At 40.0% G+C, this 25,862-nt stretch overlaps 2 protein-coding genes across 2 annotated transcripts; one reads left to right on the top strand and one right to left on the bottom strand.

Moving 5' to 3' along the window:
• The first annotated feature begins 302 nt into the window (after positions 1–302).
• On the top strand, positions 303–4,676 carry bet1 (Bet1 golgi vesicular membrane trafficking protein). Its single transcript, XM_061742675.1, has 4 exons — positions 303–448; positions 639–745; positions 952–1,008; positions 3,276–4,676. Exons 1-4 carry the CDS (start codon positions 430–432, stop codon positions 3,429–3,431), a joined length of 339 nt encoding a protein of 112 aa, XP_061598659.1. The 5' UTR covers positions 303–429; the 3' UTR covers positions 3,432–4,676.
• Positions 4,459–25,343, bottom strand: zgc:85777 (uncharacterized protein LOC405871 homolog). The gene is made up of 9 exons (XM_061742674.1): positions 25,117–25,343; positions 19,571–19,691; positions 11,471–11,600; positions 10,231–10,337; positions 9,097–9,264; positions 8,845–9,018; positions 7,423–7,584; positions 5,473–5,623; positions 4,459–4,994 (listed from the first exon to the last, which is right to left on the bottom strand). The coding sequence occupies exons 1-9, from the start codon at positions 25,315–25,317 to the stop codon at positions 4,904–4,906; spliced, it is 1,305 nt and encodes a 434-aa protein (XP_061598658.1). The 5' UTR covers positions 25,318–25,343; the 3' UTR covers positions 4,459–4,903.
• Between the last annotated feature and the right edge of the window lie 519 nt (positions 25,344–25,862).

The raw sequence follows: 25,862 nt of genomic DNA, 5'->3' as shown, positions 1-25,862 counted from the left end.
ATTTGTCTATTTACTGTACAGTGAGCGAAATAACCGAGTCAAATTCCCTGTCTTGTTTGACCTGACTTGGCCAAATAAACATGATTCTGATTCTGGTAATGTGGAAATATGAGAACAGAATCTCTAAAAGAATTGTCGCTTAATTGTGTTTTAATGTGTAACATCACGTCTAAAGTTTGCGTTTTTCATGCCATTGAAAAGAAAGTGTACCCTGAATTGTCGCATGTTGGACAGAAGTTGTTATTGTGCAGCAACATAAAAACAACACTCTAGCTTCGCGCTTCGCCTGAATTGTCCTCCGCGGCCGCCGTATGATGTCGTGGCGTTTGTTGCGTCCACAGTTAAGACAACTATTCCTCCAATCTCCGGGTTTTATTGCTTTCTTTCTCAACACGAATACATTTACGATAACATCTTCAGTGGGTCAAGATGAGGCGCGCCGGTTTAGGTAAGAAAACTCACTTAAAGTGTGATTTATAAGTCCCTGGCGAGCCTTTACAGGCTGTTAGCTGTGTTGTTAGCACGCGTGTGGATAACAGGATCAGATCAATACAACTCTTCTGGGTTTGATTTCAAACGTAACAGGACAACAAATTTGAGGAGAGAAGCTCATTAACTGTCACTTTCGGTCTGTACAGGTGAAGGAGGGCCTGGAAATTATGTAGCGAGTGGATACAGCGTTTATGAAGAGGAAAACGAGCACCTACAGGAAGGACTGAAAGCTAAAGTTAACGCCTTGAAAAGTGTAAGTAACTATTAAAATCTACTGGATTTGTTGCCAGAAGATGCATATTAAAGTTCTAACATTGTCTGAGTTGTCTGTGTTTTGGGTTGTAGAGATGTCTGATATGTAATTAAAGCTGTTCATTCATTCTCATGACTGTATTTCTATAATATATTTAGGAGTTTCTTTTCATACATTGCATATAATTTGTTATTTGATATTCACAGCTGTCCATTGACATTGGAACTGAAGTCAAATACCAAAACAAAATTTTAGAGGATATGGTGAGTGTCACTTTCTTTCTTTTGCTTTCATTTTGCCTCCTGTGGCTCAGTAGTTTGTGTAGTGCAGGCTTCACTACTTGCCCCCCTTTGTTTACTATTTAAATGCTTCCTCTAAATCAGTGGTCCTCAACCTTTTTTCCATGTTTCCCCCCTACTTGTGTCTAAGACCAGCCAGGCCCCCCGACCCGTATACGTACTAGCACCAAAATAGTCTTTAATTGAAAAAATGAACATTAATTATGTTTTTTATACATTTCTCTTTGGTTTACTCTGTATACATATGGCTTTGTTTTTCTCCAATGTATAAAATACACACAAAAGGACATAAAAATATTTCTGAAAAATGTCTCTTTTAATATGAGACCAACGCTTTTTAACATTTTTCCTTTAACAACCTGTTGGAGTAGATTAAATGTTGAGTAATGATATAATAATAATAATAAGGAATGAAATCATTTCCTGTGTTTGTCACCAGTGTATAAAAAACACAAAAAATATTCAAGACATTCATAAATTATTCCTAACAATGTCTTATGAATGACTCATTCGCTAATATAATTTTTTCAACTGCATAATTTCAAAGCAGACAAAGTTTCGCGCCCCCCCCAGAGATCTCTGACACCCCCTCAGGGGGGGCCCGGACCCCAGGTTGGGAGACACTGCTCTAGACCATATTCATGACCATAATGTAAATTCCTATTTTTATGTTTTTGATGACACTCAGCTGTACTTGTCAATAAAACACACAGATCCCAGCAGTCTTGCAAATCTCATAACTTGTCTCCCAGACATGAAATCCTGAATTGTTTACTCTCACCTTGACTACTGTAATTACAGTACTCATTTCACACATTTCCTGATAGACTACCTCACTTTCTCAAAACTCTAAACACAAATTACAAAACTCACACACAAAATGCAAAATCCTACACTTCTCTTGCAAAAGCACACTCTACCTTCAAAACAGTGTTAACTCTTCACTAAATGGTATTTCCTTCTCAAATGCCAAACACATACATCATTTGAGTAGACATTTCTAAGCACCCACTGAACACTGATGTGCAGAATGGAAGACACTATAGTATGAATGGAAAACACTATATGAATGTCTCAGTGTTACACCTTCAGCTGTTGGATGGAATATATCACCATATAGTATTCATATGTATAGGCTACTCAAATAGAAAACAACACATAATTCTTTACTGTAACAACAAATAATATTTTACAGTATTTGGACTCAAAATGTGCAGTCCACTGGACATCACAGCAAGCTGTGGATGAAAACTTGACAGAAAATAGAAACAAAACAAAAGTATTAGGCTGTATCCTGCCTTTCATCCCTGCCTGGCCACAGGACCTCATCCACGTCGCAGGCGATGTTCTCCCTGGCCTCAGCAGTGACATCGCCACATGTTCTCCAAACAAACCAGGAGCTCACCTGTGTCCCTTTTATGGCATATTGCTGATTGCATATTGCACAGCCTTTGGAGTTTAGAAATGTGATTGACTGTGTGTTCTGTGTGAACAGCAAGAGAGGGAATTCAGGAAGAGTGTGCAGGATATTGGGAATTGTGTGTAGTGTTGTGAGAAATGTGTGGTATGGAATGGGAATTTGAGTCTAGAGCAGTAAATGTGCTTGGAGTTCAGCAGGATTGGTTCAGCCACCTGAAACATGAGTTTCAGGTTGTGCACATTGTGTCTGATGTTCCAATAAATGTGTTTAAACAATTGTGAAAAACTGTAATTGTACTCTGGCAACGGTCAGGGTTCCCTCCAAATAATTCAAAAAGCAATAGAAGGACTTATTACTGGTTTTGAAAAGTATTAGCACATCTCTCATTTACTTGTGTCCCTTCACTAGATTCCTGTTAGTTTGCATTGATTTCAAAATCTTACTAATCACATTTAAAGCATTATGGCCTCGCCCTTACTTGCATCTCAGACCTGTTGACCTGGTGTGTCCTCATGATCACTGAGGTCCACAGATAGTGCCCATTTACCTGTCCCTAGAACAAGGTTTCTGTCAAAGGGAGACCAGGCTTTTTCCATCAGAGCCTCCACCTTATGGTACTTTTAGTCTGCTTCATTCAGATGCATAATATCTCTGGATATCTTCTTATACTGTATCTCTCTTTAAAAATGTCTTTTTTCGGAGGGCCGAGTGTATATATTACATATTCTACTGCAAATGTACCATTGCAACTGTTTAAGTATTTCCAGGGGTCTGCCAGCTGGCCTTTCTAATTCCATTTTCTCCACTGCAGGACACAGACTTTGACTCGACGGGCGGACTGCTCGGAGCCACCATCGGCAGAGTCAAGCGGCTGTCCAGAGGCAGTCAGACCAAACTCCTGTGCTACATGCTGCTCTTCTGCTTGTTTGTCTTTTTTGTCCTGTATTGGTTCCTCAAGTTGAGGTGATGAGAACAGCGTTTTGGAGGTGGCCCCTCTAGTTCCACATCTTCAGGAAGTGAGGATGATCAAGAAAGACAGGCAATTTTTATTAAATGACTTGGCTTTATGTGCTCAAGTCTCTGAAGTTTTACCCACAATGATACCAATTTGAGTAGAAAAATGATCCAGAAAAAATTGTGTTTATTGTAATCTGAATAAGTAAAACTGGTAAAGTGAGATGGAAAGGTCTAAGATGATATGCGAAAACATCCTGTATTCAGTTTAAATACCTGAAGCAGCATCAGTGTTTGTATTTGCTTTATGAACGGATCGCCTGAAATACAGAGAACATGCTAGATTTAATGAACAATGGAGAAAGATCCCACTGTCATTATTTTCCTTTTTTTTCCCTCCTGTCCTGTGAACTTTTAGTTTATTGTTCAGTACATTGTAAGTATTTCAAGTTTTATAAAGATATGAGCACACAGTCCAGGGCGTTTGTGTTCAGGACTGAGCGGCTATAGGCAGGATTCTGTGCAACGAAGGGACACATCGCTGGGCTCGACCTGGTTTGTTTGGCAGAGCCAAACTCCTAAAAATGGATAACAAGGCAGTTAACTGTGAACAACACCAAAACACCTAAAAAGATGTATTAAAGTTGTGACATAGTCCAAGGGGCCATGGATCCAGGACATTTTGAGCTCTCGACCCCCAAGCACTTTGAAACGCCTGAAGTAATTTCTATATTTTGTAACTCAGAATGGAAAAACTGAGACGGGACTTAACTGCGTGGAGAACATAATAATTATATGTCCTAAATGACTTTTATGCACACACCTTTTCTAATGCTGAGCTCCTCTTTCATAGTTAACTAAGCCCCAGTTATTCACTCTGAAATATCGTGTCCTCCAAGGTAGTAGTGTTGTCTGTTTCAGTCACTGTCCAGAAAAAGAAAACAAGCGGTCATTCATTTTCTACTTCTTTGGGTTTAAAATAGATGTAATTTCTGTAAACTGCATTAAAAATCATCAGCATCAAAAATTAGACAAGTTACTTAAGTGGTAAAATATGGCTTTATTCAATTTCATTATTGAATTGTTAGAAATTTACAAATCACTAAAATGTACATTTGTTAGGTTCATTTCAATGTCATGACTGACTGTTTTTTTCTTCTCGATGCACACGCACCAACTCAAGTGCAAACATTAGCCCAGTATATTGTTTAATCTTTGTAAAAATGTTATTAATGTAAATAAAACTTTATGATCAGAATTGACCCATGTGTTTTCCATTTACAACCATTAGATGGGCTAGAATTATTACAATTCAGACTAATTGACAGAAAAACAAACTCAACTTCTGAAATGAGTTAAGTGCAAAGTGCGTTTATCTAACAGCAAAATGTTAAAACACAAAAATTGCACTTTGGTGACAGACTTTTAACTCTGCTTGGTTACTAAGGTCAGATTGGCAGTCGTAGCTAAAGGCCTGCAATAACATTAGCTCTTGGGTAGGATGTCCATGTACTTGCAGATGATTCCCAGCATGACTTCATCAGCTCCTCCACCAATGGAGATTAATCTGGAATCCCTGCCACCAAAAAAACAAACGAAAAAAGCTTAGAAAAATGATCAACCATCTGAAAAGAAGCTGCATCTGATCAATGCTGCTGTTATGTCATTATTTACTGCATCACTAGATGTCAGCACAGTGCAAAAATAATTAAAAAACACTGGGACCCAAACTTCCAAGTAGAAAATAATCACAAGCACAAATCCAACTCTTGCATTTGAAGAGGTTAATGTGTCGTCATGGAAACACTGCAGCCTTAAAGCGGCATGACTTTCAGCTAAAACTATAAAAGGATGTTAATGAGGGCTTTCTGGTTAGATTATATGTGGTGTTTTTTGGATGAGACTAGAGGAGTGCAGAAGATCACAGTCTGCACAAATGGCCCCACGTGACTGGTTCGAATCTCTTCTAATCCCATCTGTTGCGATACACTTTATTTTACATTTCAAAAAGTATATTTATAAGTGAAGCCTTCGAGAGAAACCTCTCGTCTCACCTGTAAAACCTGCTAACCAGCACTTCACTGGTGAAGCCCATTCCTCCCCAGTACTGGAGACAGGCATCGCTAAGTTCTCTAGCCAGGCGCCCCGCCTTTAACTTGGCCATGGACGCCATCATGGTGACATCATTCCCTTTAATGTACAGTCCTGCAGGGAAAGAAAAAACAAACTGAATTATAGACAAAAGCAGGTGAGAGTGTGAATGAGGATGATAATAAAACCATGCTTCAGCTTCAGAGTGTCCGCCGGCAAGCGGCCTTTCACCGTTTTTCCCACCATTCAAGCTTTTTTCAGTTGCGGTTGATCAATGCTGGAGAGATATACCCGAGAGCAACATTATATGTCCGGATTCACTGCGTTTGTGCAACTGGCTGCGAGCTTATCTACCTGTGACAAGCAACCGCTTTGATTTATGGACAAACTGGACTTGAACTGAGTCTAGCTATAATATGAATGTATTCAATTTACCCCCTCCCCACCCAGCCCAAAAAGAAAAATGGTCAAAACTAAAAAGGGAATCTTCTGGAAGTCTTTTTTCTCTCCTCCGAATGGCGTATTTGGCACAAAATCCAAATTCAAATGATAATTTCAAAAATACCCTGAACATGTTTTCTTGCCACGGATCTACTCTAAATTTAGACAGCCTCAGTGTTTGCTTCTTTGTGCAAATACGTCCTCTATTCCCTTCTTCCACTTTGGTTTCTCACCTGAAAAAGGAGGCGAGAGACGAGAGTCGAGGCAGCAGGCGTTTTAACAAAATGAGACAGTTTTGCCTCCGTTGTCATTTTAAACAAGCGTTGATTGAATACGAGGTGTGGCAGCTGCATCATCTGTCTGCTGGATGGTTAAAGCCTCCAGCTGACTTTTATAATCCTCCTCAAACATTAACAGTGTTTACAACAATCAGTATATTTACTTTTTATTAAACATGTCGTGCCTGTCACACCTCAGTACAGGATACACCTGTGCATCCTTGCTGACATCCAAACTTCCTCTCCTCACTCCTCTGTCCTTGAGGAGCATTTTAAAAATGGATGCACTGCTCTTAAAGGCCTGCAGACTGCAGTTTTGAGTCATGGGCAGGAGGGCAGAAAAAAGAGTAGGAAAGAGAAAGGGGCTCAAAAAAGCAAATGAGAGGAGCCTAAGTTGGTGCAAGACACCTTCCTCTAATCCAGGGGTCGGCAACCCAAAATGTTGAAAGAGCCGAATTGGACCAAAAACACCAAAAACAAATATGTCTGGAGCCGCAAAAAAAGTCTTTTATACCGGTAAGCCTTAGAATGAAGGCAACACATGCTGCATGTATCTATATTAGTTATAACTGGGGGAAGATTTTTTTTTCATAATGCACTTCCAGAAAAAAGTTGAAATGTCGAGAAAAAAGTCGAAATTTCGAAAAAAAAGTCGAAATGTCAAGATTAATGTTGAAGTACAATCTTGAGAAAAAAGTCGAAATGTCGAAAAAAAGTCGAAATTTCGAGATTAAAAAGGAAAGAAAAAAGGAAGAAAAAAGAGAAAAAGGGAAAAAAGGAAGAAAAAGGAAAAAAGGAAAAAAAAAGAGAAAAAAAAAGGAAAAAACAGAAAAAAAGGAAAAAAAAGGTCAAACATTTTTGAAAAAGCTCCAGGGAGCCACTAGGGCAGCGCTAAAGAGCCGCATGCGGCTCTAGAGCCGCGGGTTGCCGACCCCTGCTCTAATCGCACTAACCTTGGGTTTTTGGCACGGTTATCTCACTCGGGAGAACAGACAATCATCAGCTTAGTTCAAAATTAAATGTTATTAGCAAAGTTAAAAACATACTCCCCGAGCGGTGCTACAAGATATGGAAATCACATTTAAAAGCTATCTTTTTTCTCAGCCTGTTAATTCTGAGTCTAAATGCTCAGAATAAACTTCGGGGATGTTAAGAGAGAAAGTTAACATTTTCATGTGCATGGCGTGACCCTACCGATGGCTCGGTAGAGGAGTGAGCGGAGCAGCTCCACCTCCGTCTGAAGCTCAGCCAGCCGGAAGTGAACGGCCTGGTGGTGAAGGACGGGCTGCTTGAAGATCTTCCTCTGTCGGGTGTACTGGATGGTCTCCTGAATGACGATGTCCATTGTGGTCAAGACTGGCAGGATGAAAGAAAAAAAAAAAAGATAAAGACAAGTGATGTGAGGTCTCTGTCCACATCTTGGATGAATGCCAAAACACTGATCTGCTACCTGGGTCGACTTACCAGGGTTGGGGTCTTATAATTAAGTCAACTATACACTCGGTTCACTGTGTATTATATCATATCAGTGTCACTGTTTAATTAAGAAAAAATAAGACAAAAAACAGAAGCAGCAGTGGTTGTTTTTGTTGTGGTTGCAGTGCCACTGGTCACATGTGTCTGTAGTTCATGACGTTTCTTGTGTTAAGACTGACTTTTACACGTGTTCCAGCGCTTGTTTGGGGTCCGTTGTGTTTGAATGATTTCTGCCGGTAATGAAGGCAGATTTATAGAAATCTGGTACTATGAGTATGACGGGCTCAACCTGCTGGCTCGAATGTTTTCCACATGTGAACAAATCTCACTTCCAAACTGTTTGCCTTGACTAACCTTGACTGGTGGTCAATTACTTTTCTGACGTTTTTTTTTTCTCTTGTTACCAAAACAACAAAACACTGCAGACCTGCAGGTTGTGAAAGCTTCAGCTTCTATAGACACTCGAACCTGCCGATGATCGATTGATCACAGTAAATCCACCATTTGGAGCGGCCCGCTCAGGGCCCAGACCTAAACCCCACAGACAAGCTGTGGAATGACCTCAAAAAATGTCAGACATACGGTGTGTTGTATGAACAGCTGCATCTGCACTGAAGCAGATGTGTAAAGAGGATAGATAAAAAGATTCCTGCTTGAGCGTTCTGCAGGTCGGATCCAGAGCTACTGAGAGGGCCCAAAGAAGCTGAACAAGCTATTAACTCCAAGGGTTCACTTACTTTTTCCTTTAGTACAATAAAAGCGTAGTAGATGTGTTCAATAAAGACACAAGTTATGATAAATGTTAACATTTTAAAACAGTTTATGTTCTGATACAGTTACCCTTTAAAATTTAAAGAGACAGTGACTCATTTTCTCATGTGGCTGCAGTTGTTACACAAAACCAAAGATAAACAGCTGATTAAACGAAATATTATTTACTTAAACTTTGTGACTTGAACTCCCAGATTTGGGGAGTTTAACTGAAATAACTAAAATACCGGAAGGGAAGATGACATCACAGAAAAAACATCTTACAATTAAATTTGAAAAATGAAAATCAGTCATCAGATCGTATCTACTGACTGGATACTGGTTGGGGGGAGGGAGTGTTTAAGATTACAAAAAGTACACTTCACTCACCATTGGCCACTGCCCAGAGCCTCTCTTCCTGGAACTGAAGCATCTGATAGGTGAAGCCCATGCCTTCCTGGCCGATGAGGTTCTTACAGGGAACACGGACGTCATCGAAAAACACCTCAGCTGTGTCCGATGACCACATGCCCATTTTATCAATCTTACGGGCAATGTGCACTCCTGTTATCAGAAAAACATGAAACAGGATGAACGTCTTCGTACATTTATTACAGTTATCCATTTACTCAGTGGTCCTACCGGGCAGTTTCATGGGCAAACAGATGAGGGATTTGTTCCTGTGTGGAGGCCCGTCGCTGGTGTTGGCCAGGAGACACATCCAGTCTGCCTGGGTTCCGTTGGTGGTCCACATTTTTCCTCCGTTTATGACATATTCATCTCCTTTTCTTACCGCCTTGGTTATGATACCTGGATCGCAGTGTAGAGTTGCAAAGACAAGATCTTTCAGAATATAAATTGGTGAAGCAATACGCTTCTGGCCAGTTCCCAGAACTAAATATCAGTAGCAAAGAAGAGTTTAAAAGAAATAAAATCTTTGATATGAATCTCCTTGATTCAAATGCGAACAACTACAAGTAGGGCTGGGCGATATATCGAGATTTTAATATATATCGATATATTTTCAAACACGATATGGTACGAGACAATATTGTTTATATCGATTTAAATTTATTTATTTTTTTTTACTTTTTTTTTTTTAATGATTTTGATATAGCTTATTTTGTGACAAATTGACTTGAATGTTTTATTTGAGATTTGCACAACTGTTTTGTTATTTGCACAACTGTCAACCTCAGTGGAAAAGTCTGCCTGTTACTGTCTACATTGTATTACTTGTACAGTGTATTTTAATTTAATTGTTATGCAGGAAAGGGATATTTGTTTTATTTTATTCAAGAAGCACTTTTATTCTATATATGCAGGCAGTTTATTTTTATTTCATTTGTTTTATACATTTTGATATTGTGCAGACCTCTGTTAATAAAGGTACCTGTGTGACATTTGGCACGAGGCTTTGTATTAAAACTGACTGTTTTTTTAAGGGTTTGCCTCAGAAAAAAATGAAGCTAACAGAGATGCTATGCTATAATGCTTTGGGGGAAACCCCAATTAAGGCACAGAAAAAATATTGAGATATATATCGAGTATCGCCATTTAGCTAGAAAATATCGAGATATGACTTTTGGTCCATATCGCCCAGCCCTAACTACAAGTAATACATTAATACGGTAGAAGTAAAGCAGGAGACCCAGAATGATGTGACGATCAAATGATGCTAAACAAACACGCTCCCCCCTAAAAGTGACATTTCAGCAAAAAAACGGGAATTATAGGAAAACAAATCATCTTTGAATTGTTTAGGAAAAGACGTACTGGAGACATCAGAGCCAGCTCCGACCTCCGAGACTCCGAGACAGGCCACTTTATCTCCCATGATGGTGGGAACGAGGAACTCTTTCTTCAGCTCATCTGAGCCAAACCTGCACGAACAGGGACAAGCATACCAAAATGTGGTCAACTAAAACAAACAGAATAAAATACTGAGAACAGTATGACACTGTAAAGTCCCACGAGGATGCAGGATTAGTCAAATGTCAGGCAAATGCCTAAATAACAATGTGCAGTACACAGCCGCCGTTACAAGGCTGCCATGTTTGAGGCAATTCCATTTCCAGTGGGACAGAGAGGGGGGGGCGTCCCCCCTATTGTGCAGCTTGCTTTGTACTTAAACCTTGTTGAAGGCGATTGTACATCTCCTAATTAAGCTCCTGAGACTCAAACTGCCCCAAATGTCTATTTCACTGAATTCTGTCTTGTGTCGTCAGCACTTTAGCAGAAGGACTCCACACGACAAGGCCCACCGTGGGTGAAACGGTTACCAGTTATAATCATTTAGCCCACCCACCATGTCAAATGTGAAATTAATGCTAAAACGATGGGAGGATTTTCCTTTTCTCCGTCTTTAGTTTTTAAAGAAGTGCACACCAGAGTAAGTCACTTCATAATCTTTAAGGGCAGTGTTGGCAGAGTGGCCTCACATCTGTGCAGAGCTGATGGTGCTGAACTTTCCTTTTACTCTTTTGCAGATTTCTGCATCTGCTTATCTTCTCTGCAGCCTTTTTGGCTCCGGTGCTATCTACAAAACAAAAAAACAACCTACTTCTGCAGTTAGAAGTAGTTTTCAACACTAAGCCCAAGGATTTTGTAGAAGTTTGCAACTTTAAATTTACATCAAATGGAAGAGGAAACTTGCTGTTACAACATCCATCCTTTTACTACAGCTGTTTAATCCTTTGCAGGGTCACCGGGGTCTGCTGTTACAGCAAATAAAGTAAAATAAAGAGATTCAAAAAAACGATTGATGTAAGAAGAGGATAGATGAAAGGCTTACATTCGGTTTAGTTTTCAGTGATTATATCTATAAATAAATGTGATACATGTCTCCAGGCTAATTGGTTTGACAGCCAAAGCGTCTGAAATCAAAAGAATGTTTGAATTAATATGTACTTCAGCTTTTTCCTGAGAGTCTCTAGAGATGGTTCAGAAGAGACAGAGGCAGCGGTGGGGGGGGGATCGTTAGACAAATAGTTAGAGAAATTTGCCGGGTCCGTACCTGGCCAGTGCTGGAGTGGCCATGTCGCTCTGCACCCCGATGGCCATGGGGATGCCTCCGCAGCGGATGGAGCCCAGCTCCTCCGCCACGGCCGCGCTGTAGCTGAAGTCGAGGCCCAGGCCTCCGTACTCTGCACGCAAGAAAAAAAAAAGCACAGTTCAAGTCTGCAAGTTAGCTCTTGTGTTATTCTCTCCACATTTCTTTTGTTTGTTCTTTTTTCTGAGGAATCTCATAACTGATGTGGAGCTTCAGCGCTACGTTAAAAGAGGAGGCTGCTTTCAAGTCACATGCCAATCACTGAACCAGTCATCCTGTCGGATTTTAATTATTTCTTTTATCTCTGTGATACAATCTCCACTCCACAGATGTATGAACACACGTGCACACACACACACACACAAACACACACACAATATTGTGATCTGTCGGCACAGGATGTTTCCTTAATTTTTTCTGTGATTATGTGGATAAGGGGCTGCTGGGAAATCAGCAGCACGTTGTATTGTATGTGTAGTCACTGCAATCTCGGGCTCATATCATTCACTTTTCGAAGCATATCAGACCTGTGTATTTCTCCACTCAGAAAGTGGAGACGTTTAATAAAAACAGTGCCTCCTTTTTAGAGTTATGCAGTCGAGCATGCATCCTTCACCATCAGTCATCCTCATTAAAGAAAATCTCTTTTGCGACCTATGAACCGATCCATTTTTACACAAACATACGGAACACACAAATGCTAGTTTTTGGTGGGGTACTTTCTTCTCACATTTATCTTGAGCTGTATTTAGACTTGGACTTCAAATCCAAACGTGAAAACAACATGAGGAGAAGCAAACTCGGGAGTTCAACACTGGAATTACCATCCATCCATCCAGCTGTATGTCAAAAAGCCGTTTATAATCCACATTTGTCCAAACCCCTGCAAACACTTGTGTGGTGGAGCAATTTTCTTTTTCCCTCAGGATACAATAGGGTACAGCAATTTGCTTAACTTAATTCAAGAATGACTTAAATCAACTGTAGGATTTAGTGCCGGCATGTCAAACATACGGCCCACGGGCCGGACCCGGCCCGTTGGATGATTTAATCCGGCCCGGCATACATTTCTGAGTATGTCAAAAAAAGAAGCGAGTCTCTAGCTTCCACCTCTTAGAGGTGTTGATGAAACTTTGACCATCACCGAGGAGCTGCTTGAATTGGTTCCCATGAATGACACCACAGCAGCGCATGACATTTTCAGCTCTCTCGTTGGAGCGCTGGACAAGGTGGGAGCGGACTGGTCCCGTGCCGTGAGCCTGGCTACTGACGGTGCACCATCAATGGTCGGAAGAAAGGCAGGCGTTGCCACAAAATTCCGTGACAAAGTACAGACTGCAAATGGAGGACAAGAGTTTTGGGTATTTCACTGTATTTTGTATCAGGAGGCGTATGTTGCAAAACACTGCAAATGGACCATGTGGTTGTGAGCACTGTCAATTTCATCAGAGCGCGCTGGCTTAATAACCGTCAGTTTGACACATTTCTCAGTGATAATGACATTGATGCTGGCCTACCATACCACACTGATGTGCGGTGGTTAAGCAGAGGTGCAGTAGTCAAGCGCTTCTTTGAGCTACGTACGAGGGGAAATTGGACATTTCATGGAGAAGAAGGGACGCCTAGTAAAGGAACTTAAATGCAAGGAATGGGTGCAGGATCTTGCGTTTATGGTTGATATTACGTAACACTTGAATACATTTAACACTACATTGCAGGGCCGTAACAGAGTTGTCACTCAAATATTACGACAGCATAAGTGCGTTCAAGATGAAACTGTCACTGTGGGAGACGCAGCTATCCAACGGTGACACCGCGCATTGCTCTTGCCTCACAGCTGTGCGCCCGAAGGCACCGGACTGTCCAGATAATGATTTGGATAAATATAAAGACAACATAACAGATTTGCTGCGAGAGTTTGAGCAGAGGTTTCAGGTATTCAGTGAACTTCAGAACAAATTTGGATTTTTTTCGCTCTCCATTTACAGTAAAACCTTCTGATATGCCAGCTGACATTCAACTCGAGCTTATTGACGTGCAGTGCGATTCCGCTATGAAAGATACATTTGGGTCCGTGGGATTGGATAGGTTTTATCAATATCTCGAGCCAGGTTACCCCAAATTAACAGCCATGGCTGCAAAGGTTCTATCCATGTTTGGGACTACTTATCTTTGTGAACAGGTGCTCCGTAATGAACAATAATAAAACAAAGCAGCACTAAAGGTTAACAAATAAACACCTAAGTGACATTGTTAAATGTGCTGCTACTCAGGATTTGACACCTAATATCGATGCACTTGTGAAGGAAAAAAGATGCCAAGTTTCATGAGCCAGCAGCAGCAAGTAGACTGCAGGAATGCAGTGAGAGAGAGAGAGAAAAAGTGTGATGACACGAAATGTGTTTGGACTCATGAATACAGATCATTAAAAATAAGATTAATCTGGTTTCATATTTAAGACAATTAATATTGTGCAGTAAGTTTTCAGCTTTAGTAGGCCCAGCCCTGTAGTTTGATCTGATATAGTCTAATCTTATTGCCCATGCAATGCTATAACTTTTATTTTGTATGTCTTTTTTTATTTATTTCAAAGCAGTATGACAATTAAGGCAAAATATTTTTTTCATAGCTCCCACTTGAGTTTGTTAATTTGGTGAGTTAGTTCAGGTGTAAAACTGCATTCACTCAACTGTTAAAATGAACCAGTTTCACCGCCAAACATGAAAATAATTTTTTTCCATTGTTTTGAATAAATGTGTTGTGATTAGAAAAGATCCCTTGCTATCCATGCTCATAATATGTAGGGTAGGCTACAAATGTAGGCTGAATGATAAACCATAGTACTGAAAAACAAAGCTAAATATTTGGAGTTGACATTCTTTTACTGTTCCGGCCCACCTGAGAACAGAAAGTCTGGATCCGGCCCCAGAGCCAAACTGAGTTTGACATGCCTGATTTAGTGTATTAAATAAAATAGAGAATAATATAAGGCTCTAATAAGGCAATAAGACTTCCTGTTGATAGAGTGGATGTTGTCAAGCGCTGGCTGATGCTGCCATGTTCTATTGCCAATTGATCTGCCTTCTACGTTGTTGTGCATTTCAGCTACGCTGACACCAACATGATCCACTGAGCAGGGACCCACACCCCTTTTGCTCTCCTCTCCTTCTCTTTCCCTTCTTGACAATACATCTGTGCCACCCCCCCTGTCTCTGTTCTTCATCCTCTCTTTCTGATCTCTCTTTTCCTGCTGTACCCGGCTGACCTCCGGCAGGAGGGTCCCCCCTTATGATCCAGGTCTTGCTCAAGGTTTCCTCCCCCCTCAAGGGGAGTTTTTCTTGTCACTGTCTGGCTCAAGGTTTTTCTCCCCCAATGGGAGTTTTTTACCTCCCATTGTTTATGTAATAATTGCTCGGGGGTTTATGTTCTGGGTCTCTGGAGAGCGCCTACAGACAACTTCTATTGTAAGAGATGCTATATAAATAAAATTGAATTGAATCATCACCTCAGCCATCTGGCATGCCACAGGGATCGGTTTTGGGCCCTGTTCTTTTTTTGCTGTCCATTAGCGTCCATAATATCCGGTAATAATGTCTAATAATAATAATAATACATTTTATTTGTAGAGCACTTTTCATGAATAATCTCAAAGTGCTTACATAAACAAGGGAAGAAAAAAAAAAGCTGTATGCAGACGATCTGCAAATCTATCTGCCAATCAAGCCTGGTTCATTAAGCATGCTGGAACCCATCACAGGTGTGTGGATGATGTTAAACTCGGCCCAACTTCCTTTAATTATTAATCTGTTAAGCTCCAGCCTACTTTGAATGCCCATCTGCTTCTCTGCAGTAGAGTCCCCCTGGAGTGGAACAGGTTGAATGCGAGTAAAACTGAATCCATTGTGTTTGCTCCGTTGTGATCAATCCGTTTATCAGTTTAAAGATTGATAAACGGATTGATTTTATTGTCAGGTCAAGCTTCTGGCACCTTTGACTTCTAGCAAAAGTCAAGCCGTTCATGGGCCGTGGTGACATTGATTCATGCTTTCATTAGTTCCCTGTTTGATTACCGTCATGCTCTTTATTTTGGCCAAATCAACCAAACATAATTTGCAGTTCGTTCAGAATGCTGCTCATCACTGACTATGAGTTCCTGTTTGCATGACACACAACCTGACACCTGGAAAGATCATTTCTCCGTCCACAGTTGTCTCCGAAATAAAATATCACAACCTCATGACTGGTCAAGCAAATGTGACCTGACATTTAATCTTTTTTAGACATTTTGTCTGGACAATAACGTCCATGTAGTCAGAAGCAACAAGGCTGAGCATGTGACAATATTCCTGTGCAAAGATTTCTCATGAATAAATGAATAGTGCATATGGAGCCGACAGATGAACAAACAAGACTGAATTTATCTGTAAAGTGTTTTAATATCACTTCATCCAAAAATGAGAGTCACAGTTTGGCAGACTTTCAAAAATGGGGGAAGGAAAAAAAAAAAGAAAGACGGCCAAACAAATGTGGACACCAGAGCGAGGGAAATATTATGGGGCAAGCAAACAAGAGGAAACAGGTGCAGCTGCTGGACGATAAGTCTCCGAGCCCTGGAAACCCTGCGGCGGTAAATGTGAACGAAAGGGAAGCGCAGAGGTTTCCCCCGCTTTAAACAAGCCAGCGGGTTGTCTGGTTGAACAAGCAAGCAGGAGAAAAACCAAACGGAACTCTGTCCCAAATGTCGAGCCCGTGTACATATGTTTCTTCATAGCGGCAGATGTTCCTCATCGCAGGTTTTTCAAGGGGTGGATCTCCGTTTGAAGCACAGGGTTTAATAGCAAGTAGGAAGCAACAATGATGAAAGAAGCTTATTGCAGTTTTCTGATGATTAAACACACTTCTGCAATGGAAATAGATCTACCGGTAATTATACTGATTTTTCAACACTGTGAGTGCATACATCATCTTTACTGTATGAAACAAGTGTGTTAGTATAATTTTTAAATTGTAAAATACTATTGAGAATGCATTTAAACATTTACTTTCCAAATACACTGTCAAAGGGGGGAAAAAAAAGGAAATGTGCAGGGCTGCAGGCTGTATATGTCAAGCAGGGGACACGGCCATCTCTATGGCATAATCCGCAGATAGCTCCCTCTCGGAGCAGAGGAAAACAGGCAGGGAGCCAGGGGTCATCATAGTCTTCTCCCACAACATGGACGCCAAAGAAAAACTTCCTCTTCTCATGTTTTGACAGGTAATCGAGTGGAAAAAGTTGAGTTTTTTTGTCAACGGACAGCCCAACAGAGACTCGCTGGATGGCTTGAAATGTTGTAAACAGACACATTAAATTTGTTCCAGTTTAAAAAAAAATAAATAAAAAAATAAAACAGGGCGGGTGTAAGCCCTGTTTTAGTTCTGTCTGTTCCACCGTTTTCCGAGTATTACAGTCGTCGCCGCCCACGGAGCGCCTCAGAGCGTCATTTTGGCAAATGTCAAACGGGGCTCTAAGTCTGCAAGACTCGCTTGGTGCGCTTAAGGCCCCGTTAACCTTTTTAAAGCCCTTGATCACAAACTGCAGAATATCGAACCACAATATATAACCAATATCTGTGAAAGCAACCACAAACATACTCTCATGCACACAGACAGTACATACACACAGTGCAATAATACATCTGTTACACTATCATATAATATATGGTCAATGAATTTGATTGCATTACAATATATCCCATTACAGTATTTTTTTATATCTGTTGATAGTCTTAATTTTAAACAGTTTTTTGAAGGTATGGATCGAACTACACATTCTTAAGTCCTTTTCGCAACAATTCCATAGTTTTACACCATTTACTGAAGTACAATGTTCTTTTGACTTTGTTCTTGCGTTTTGGTTTTTGAACGAACCGGCATTTCTCAGTTCATATTTGTTTTCCTGGATTTTGAACAGCTCCTGGATACTGCGTGGAAGGAGATTGTTGTGAGCTTTGAATGGGACCAATAAGGTTTGCAGCTTGACTGACTATATCCTATATCCTATAACGCTTTTCTCTTTATTATTCATATTATTTGTTTCTGTAATATAAAAATTGGTTTTAGATGGGTCTTGTATGCGTTTCCCCACATAACATAAACAACTGACCTATCTAATTCTCAATAACAAAGTCCTGTGTTGAAAAGATTCATATCATTATCAAAAGAGCTGTATGTTTACTGTTAGTTGTAGGAAATGTTTTTTCCTTTTTTATGTTCTGATACGTTTGCGTCCTTTTCCAAGAAAGGCTGACCACTTCTTCCAGTCCAGTTTATGAATCATTTCCCAATCAAACGGGCTCCTGAACCTCGACTCCCACTGCTTAATCCAAGTCTCCAAATTGATTAATCGCTGCACCATTCCTTAAGACTGCTCTTATTACTCAGCACGGCAGACAAAATGTCTTATAGTTACTCCAACTGCAAACTTTGTTTAGGTTTGAAGATGCCATTACTTTTTACTTTTTAGATTACTTTTTTCCTTTCTCTTATTAGAAAACTTGACTCTACACAAACAGTCTGTGAAACCAGAGCAATGTTTATGCATAATCTATGCTGGAGGTCAATCTTTTTAAATAAATAAATGAATTAGTTCATCAACAACACCATCAGTTTCTTTTGGGTTTTTTCTTTTTGTTTTTTTTTTACTAAAGAAACCTAGAAAAATATCTCTCCAAGATAACTCGTCCACTGACTGATTATATCGTGCGTCTTCACGCGGCCTACAGCTGGGCCGATCCTCCTCTCTAATCTCGTCAACTAATGCTTAATGCCGTTGTAGTCAGCACATTTTAATTCCCTCGCCCTCCCTCCTCTCTGACCCGCAGACTTGTGGTGAATCTCTCTTCACAGCTCTCACTGTCCACGTACTTGTTCTTTTCTGCATCATCTACCACATCCTGAACTGCAGCCGTTTCTAAAAATCGTTTTAGCAGGGGGAGCATCATACATTTGTGTGTGTCATTTCTCACCGGTCTCATCACATATTCAGAATACTACACATCCCGATCATAAATACTGAGTGGTATTTGTGGTATAATCATCCCGTTCCCTCCTCTACCCCAGCAATGACTCAGACAGTAGGGTCTACTGTAGCTGCTGTGGGATGATGTTGTGACAACGGCACCCGTCATCACGGCAACATTAGTGAACAACTGTAATGTTTATCTGTCAAACTGAGGGACATGAATGCAGTAGGAGTTCAGTTGTAAAATGGATCTGCTAAATCTCTCTTGAAACAGAAAGCGGTGTAAAACGGCGCACGATTAAGGTGCCCTGTTTATTTTTGACATCCACCAACACACCATGCTGACGGACTGTTTCTTTACATCGTACCAAGGGTTTTACAATCCTCACACGTGCTACATGTTTTTCATGAGAGTTTATGAACTAAAAATAGAAACAGTGTCCCAACTTGTACATTTCAGATGATCATTTTCATGCTTGTATAGGTTACTGGTCTTAAAAGTGTTAATTTATTCAAATGAATGCATATAATCTACACAATCTTATGGGATAAACATAAATACACTGTATGTGTCATGTATTACTTCTTGTTTTTGTTTTTGCAAGTCAAACATCTGTAGATCCCGGAGCAGCTTTTAATGCTCAACTAAAAATAAGATGTCACATGTTTTGCTCATTTGAATTTCTAAATGCATTTTTTTATTTGTTCACAAAAGACGGTAAAATAAAATAAATACCAAAGTTTTTTAGAATCAAATCAGCATTGTTCATGAGTTGTAGCTGATTTTAAAAACTAAATCGCAACTGTTCATTTTCTACTCAGGTCACTGAATTTAGCACCTATCCCAGCATGCATTGCTTACTCCTCATCGGAGGTAGCAATGAAACTGGTGCTCAAAACCAATCCAACAATTTTAATGTGCAACTTTTACCCCCAAACAAAAACACAAAACAAAATTATAGTGATTGCTGGTGTCACTGCAGAGCTACCGACTCACACGAAAGTGTGTCTCTGAAAGAAAGTGAACATCTACGACGTGTAAATAACACTAATTTTCCTACCAACTGGTTTGTTGACTCCTAGAAAGCCGGCGTTTCCCAACAGCTTGAAGACTTTGTGGGCTGGAAACGCCCCCTCTGCTTCCCACTGATCCACATACGGGTTAATCTCCTGGTCGATGAGCTGCAGCACAAAGATGACATCGTTTAAATGTGTGCATATTTAAAATAAAAAAAAACAAACATCTTAGTAAATTTGCAGGATTTGCAGAGTAAATGCTCAATTTATGTTGTTTGCTTTTTATGCAAAACAACAAATAACAAGCGTGCTACTACAGCGGAGGAATTACGATCAGAAGTAAATAATACTTTGATGCTTTGAAGCTTCCTGCCGTGCGATTTACATTTCTGCTCATATGAATGTAATCTATGCTGAGCAGGAACAATATCAATGAAAGGAGTCTGGAAGAATGCCTTACGTAGGAGTCTGCAATCATGATTAATACGGTTAGAGCGGCGATATCGTCTTAGTGTTCCTGCAGCAGGAGGAAGGAGATTCTGGGATGAAGTGCGCACTGCTGATGAACTCAAGAGGTCCACATTTTTGATCTTCACCACTGCTAGTCAATCATCTTTTAATGGATGTTACTCACACCATTTATTCTTGGCAGGGTACAATTAACCTCTGAGGTAGTATCTTAAAATCTGCATTCAAAACTAAAACCAATAATAATGACAATCCTGAAGGTCCTTGAAGGTCAGCAGCCAATACATCTAGTTGGTTGCAGCTGCCAAAAGAAACAAAGCGAGATAGTCCAGATGCTTGGAAAGTGGAATAAAACAGTGAGTCTGTATCTGTGCTTAATGAATCACTTTCACTACACGGGAGACATGTGGTGTCAACTGGCTTTCATCAGCAAAACGCTCACTTCAGCCTAACTTGGATCAGATCTGAATTATATATATATATATATCGACTGATTTATATCGGATTAACAAGTACATTGAGCTCATAGTCTTATCAAATTTTACGTCACGTTCTTCAAGCGCTTTTGTCGCTCCTCAAATCCACCTTCTAGCAGCGGCGTGCTCCATCTGGCGCCTGGTTTTCTGAGTCATGACACCGTCTGCAATGAGTGCGGGAAGGTTGCAACACGGTGTTGTAGAAGACTTTGATACGAGTTAACCTTGGCGCCGTGAGTCATTTCAAGCACCTGGAAATGGCTCACAGCTGGAGGAGCACTTATGAATGGCCAGTCTATTGGGACGCTCGTCTTCGCCGAGAATAGGCTGCGAGCTGGATGATGCTGGTTACAGCTCACATACTGTACTTTTGTCATCAGTCTTTAAATAATTTGGGCTCACAGTGCAGGATTTGTCAGCAGGATGTCGTTGATGTACAGCGCTGCCATAGAAACAGAATCATTTCTGATGAATAAGTGTAATAACATTTCTGTCTCTATTTGACTCTGAAATATCAGTTTTATTAATGTTAATTCATTTATAACCCCAGTCATGTTGCTTTGATTGAATCTTTTAAAACAGTACAAAAGAGGTTTCTTTAGTTCATACGCAGTAACTTACTCCTGCCAAAACATGCAGACCTGAGCCAGCCAATCACTCAACGGGCCAAGAAACACATACTTTGTGAGAAACATCTGGATGACATGACGATGTCATCACCTTTTTACTGTCAGAACACAAACCGCTGACGACGACGGTATCCGTGTTAGGGCCCAACTACAAGCTTACTGAAGAACAAGCACTAATAAAATAAATCGAAAACATGGTATCTATCGCCTTTAACCTGCAATCCCTGCTCAGAGTTCAGATCCTGAGAAGGGAAAGGGAGGGACGGCAAACTGCTGAAAGGGAAACATGAAGGTCGCCGGGGAGTAATCTCATATGTCCTCAACAAGGTTATTTTGCACTACGTGTTTTACATACCAGATGGATTTCATAGCACTGAGCAGCCATCGAGCAAGATAAAGTCAGGAACACTGCATTACTGAGTACTTCAAAATGTGTCCACTCTTGGGGGTCGGTGACTCCGACATGACGGGACTCTGCAGATGCTTCTCACTAGACGAACCTTTTCTGTCCAACACAAACTATATTCATTATAATTCACTATGACTGGAAATTATGAGGTGATTCAAGACCTTGTGAAGACTTTGTTAATTATTTATCCCTCGCTGTGAGGTTTTAATGAAGTAGACAACACGATAAATCGTCCAGAAACAGCCGAGGCTTATTTTGCTCCAGTAATCTGTCAGTGACGGGAATTATTTTGAAATAAAAGTAAAAAGCATGCCTTTGTACGTCTCTAAAGAATCTGAATTTGATATTTATTTTTGTTTAACAAGGCCATTTTTAGCACAAGAAAAAAAAAATGTGAGAAAATGAGATATTTTTCATTTTAATATGATTAAAGGAAATTAAAAAAAAAACTCCAGTCATCCACTTTGAAAGTATTTGAAGACCTGGTTTTGTCAGCCTCAAACTGAAGACATTTTTATTGATTCTTCCCGAGCTGAACATGATAACTTGTCATCTGACGATATGATGCTGTGCAGTCTTATAACATTTATGCTGCCAGAAAACGGCAGATTCCCTCAGATACTTCATCCTTCTGCGCTGGAGAGAGTTGTACAGAAAGCCGACCCAATATGGTTCGTGGTTCAAGACTGACACGATTCACTGATCGGATATCAACACCAATGAAAAATCAATTCAAACCGGTTTACTGTTGAAACAGCCTCACTTGACGCATCTTGTTCAGATGAAGCATGTTGTTTTAAAAACGATTGAAAGGTAAGACAGATTTTTGTTTTTGTCTATAGTTTCACTCAGGAGTTGAACCAAGACCCTTATGACTAAGAGGCGACCAGCCTAAACACCAAGCCGCCTGGGCAGACACGCACGCAAATAATAAGCATAAATGATCAGAGCGCGCATTTAGGAATGCAAAAAAAAAAAAAAGGGTGATAGTAGGGCTGGGCGATATATAGAGATTTTAATATATATCGATATATTTTCAAACGTGATATGGTACGAGACAATATCGTTTATATCGATTAAAAAAAAAAAAAGAATTATGATTTTGATATAGCTTATTTTGTGACAAATTGACTTGAATGTTTTATTTGAGATTTGCACAAATGTTTTGTTATTTGCACAACTGTCAACCTCAGTGGAAAAGTCTGCCTGTTACTGTCTACATTGTATTAATTGCACAGTGTATTTTAATTTAATTGTTATACAGGAAAGGGATATTTGTTTTATTTTATTCAATAAGCATTTTTATTCTATATATGCAGGCAGTTTATTTTTATTTCATTTGTTTTATACATTTTGATATTGTGCAGACCTCTGTTAATAAAAGGTACCTGTGTGACATTTGGCACGAGGCTTTGTATTAAAACTGACTGTTTTTTTAAGGGTTTGCCTCAGAAAAAAATGAAGCTAACAGAGATGCTATGCTATAATGCTTTCGGGGAAACCCCAATTATGGCACAGAAAAAATATCGATATATATCGAGTATCGCCATTTAGCTAGAAAATATCGAGATATGACTTTTGGTCCATATCGCCCAGCCCTAGGTGATAGGACACTGAAATGCCAAAAAAAATAATATCCAAGGACGAGGAGTGACACTGATGCAGTCATATGCTATAAAAGTAAAACTCAAATAAAAATAAGAAATTCTGGTGGAATAAAGCAAACATACGACAGACGTGTCTCAGTCCCGTCTGCCTCTAATGGTTTTGTTGCGATGCAGGAAATCTCAGGATGAACAAGGGAGGCTGCGCATGACGAGCTGCTTCCCAGTAAAGTCAGGGAAATCTTTTTTTGGCTGGTCATTAAATGTGGCTGCTGACCTGCCATGCATACCAGCTTTGACCGGCTTTCATACCTGCGAATGCCTTTGAGAGAAATTTAGTAGTGGAAACACTGGTGCTCAGAGTGTCTATCCTTGAACAGCAACTGAAGGATTTCCTATAACCCGCATTTGTATACCATTTATAAACACACACACTATCCTACAGTGAATTCTTTTAATAACCCAACCCGCCTCGAGTTCCCATCAATTCATCGCCAACTTATTGTTCTGGATTTCCTTTTCAAATATTCATCCTTCCCAGTATTCCCAGTGCTGCTTTATTTTCAACCTAATGGTATTCTGTATGGAGGTTTAGTCAGACAATGAGCTTCCCTCCATTCACTGCAACACTTCTGTTTGCTGTGTTATTAAGCATCTTGTTATTTTTGCAGCCTCCCTGTCTAGTAATGTGAAAATGAGTCACACTGATTACTAATAACTAAAGGAAGAAAACAAATAAATAAATAAGGCTGAGATAAATAAGACAATTGTATCTTAAATTGCAGTAAACACAAATTAAACTGTGCATCTCACTTTCTCTTACCGTGACTACTGCAACAATTTATTTCCCTTCGGGGACAAATAAAGTATTTTTGAATTACATTTAAACAATCACACTGGTCATCTATGTCTGGGGAAGTTTACAGGATTTCTAGACCTGTTTAGTCTGGACTTCTGCTCCAGAGAATATCAGACATCACTAACTACTGCTCTCTTAAATGTGCTTGTTTATATGACACATGGGCTGACCTCTGTGGTGCTCTAATCATGACCTAAACAAAGCTTACATGTTCATCCGTGCATGTCATAAAACCAGAGGTGTCAAGTAACGAAGTACAAATACTTTGTTACCTTACTTAAGTACAAATTTTGGTTATCTATACTTCACTGGAGTAATTATTTTTCAGACGACTTTTTACTTTTACTCCTTAAATTTTCACGCAATTATCTTTACTTTTTCCTCCTTACATTTTAAAAACAGCCTCGTTACTCTATTTCATTTCGGCCTTTAAAAAAAAGTCATCATATCTTCTGCTCTCTGAAACACATGTTAATGCTCAAAACATATATGGTTCTTTAATATATTTGCATTATATAAGATGCATTCATTTTCAATGGCTTTTGTCCTTAATGGCTTTTTCCCCCCTTACATTACTTTTACTTTTATACTTTAAGTAGTTTTGAAACCAGTACTTTTATACTTTTACTTGAGTAAAAAACTTGAGTTGATACTTCAACAGGAGTATTTTTAAACTCTAGTATCTATACTTCTACCTGAGTAATGAATGTGAATACTTTTGACACCTCTGCATAAAACTACCTGAAAATTGCAGATTTCAACCATGAAACTTGGCATGTGTAGCGATTATTCACGAGTGGAGCCTGAATTATGGTTCCGCGTTAAAACGACGCGTAGCATACGTGCGTAGGGTACGGGGCGACGCGCTGCGACCCCGTACCCTACGCGTCGGTGTAACGCGGAACCATAAACCAGCCTTAACTCGTGGAGACGCACAGACCTGCAGCTGCAGCTGCAGCTGCAGCTGGTGACCTCTCACCCACTTTGACACAACACACGCTGGGACTATTCTCTCAACTTGCATCAAGCGGCATGACTGGGAAGTTGTCCGTAATGATTAAACGTCGCCTTAAAAGTTATTCTAATGTAAGCAAGTGTCTAGTTTTGCAGGCTTGAGCCTGCTTGTGTGGACGGTGTTCCTGTACCTTCCTGAGGGCCTCCTTCAGGGCAAAGTGCTCTGCTGTGAAGATGGAATGGTCACTCGCGGTCTCTGAGGCGCCCGATGTTGCAGATTTAGAGCTTGCATTTTCGGACACCGATCGGACGGCAACAAGTGACGTGTATTTATAAAAATGACGGGTTGTGAAGAGCAAGTTTAACCGCCGAGCCCCGTCGCGCAGCGCCATGTCTGTTTACACTGCAGCGGTGTGTGTGCGCATGCGCGGGCTGTGACTCTTTCTGGCTAAAAAACAAAACAAAACCCAGTGAGTTAAATATTAAACCCTGCGGGAAATTCAAACCTTGGCCAATGTTTGGCTTCTTATCACTTGGGGAAATACCACACTTATTAGGTGGAAAGCGTTTAAAAAAAAAAAGTAAAAAAAAAAAAAAAAAACTTAACTTCAACATAAGCTTTTAAAATGGTACGTGTACGTTTTGAACCTGAATATCACAGGACAGTCAATAAATCTGAGAAAATTCAACAGGAAAGAGATGAAGGGTGCATTCTACAACATGATTACCTGTGTGTGTTCACCTTTCTGAACTTATCCAAGTGATCACTATAATCTACAGGAAGAAAATAATTTCAGTCAGATGTGACGCTCTGACCAGAGACAGCTGGATTAAGCTCCAGCAGAACCCTGTGACCCTCAAAGGGGCCTAAAAAAAATGAAAGAAAGAAAGATGTCCTAAAATCCTAAACATAATAAGATAAGAGAACTCCCAGCGG

Source organism: Cololabis saira, chromosome 15 (genome assembly GCF_033807715.1).
Source record: "Cololabis saira isolate AMF1-May2022 chromosome 15, fColSai1.1, whole genome shotgun sequence".
In the NCBI taxonomy this organism is placed as follows: domain Eukaryota; kingdom Metazoa; phylum Chordata; class Actinopteri; order Beloniformes; family Belonidae; genus Cololabis; species Cololabis saira.
The sequence above is the reverse complement of the archived record's forward strand: the minus strand, read 5'-3'. Positions and strand labels throughout refer to the sequence as shown.

Coding starts and splice junctions, on each gene's coding strand:
- zgc:85777 (XM_061742674.1), bottom strand. CDS start 25,317: ATGGCGCTGCGCGACGGGGCTCGGCGGTTAAACTTGCTCTTCACAACC. Junction 10,338..11,470: donor GCCACTCCAGCACTGGCCAG/GTACGGACCCGG, acceptor CTGTTCGTGCAG/GTTTGGCTCAGATGAGCTGA. Junction 9,019..9,096: donor TTTGCCCATGAAACTGCCCG/GTAGGACCACTG, acceptor TTCTGATAACAG/GAGTGCACATTGCCCGTAAG.
- bet1 (XM_061742675.1), top strand. Junction 746..951: donor AAGTTAACGCCTTGAAAAGT/GTAAGTAACTAT, acceptor TGATATTCACAG/CTGTCCATTGACATTGGAAC. Junction 1,009..3,275: donor ACAAAATTTTAGAGGATATG/GTGAGTGTCACT, acceptor TCTCCACTGCAG/GACACAGACTTTGACTCGAC.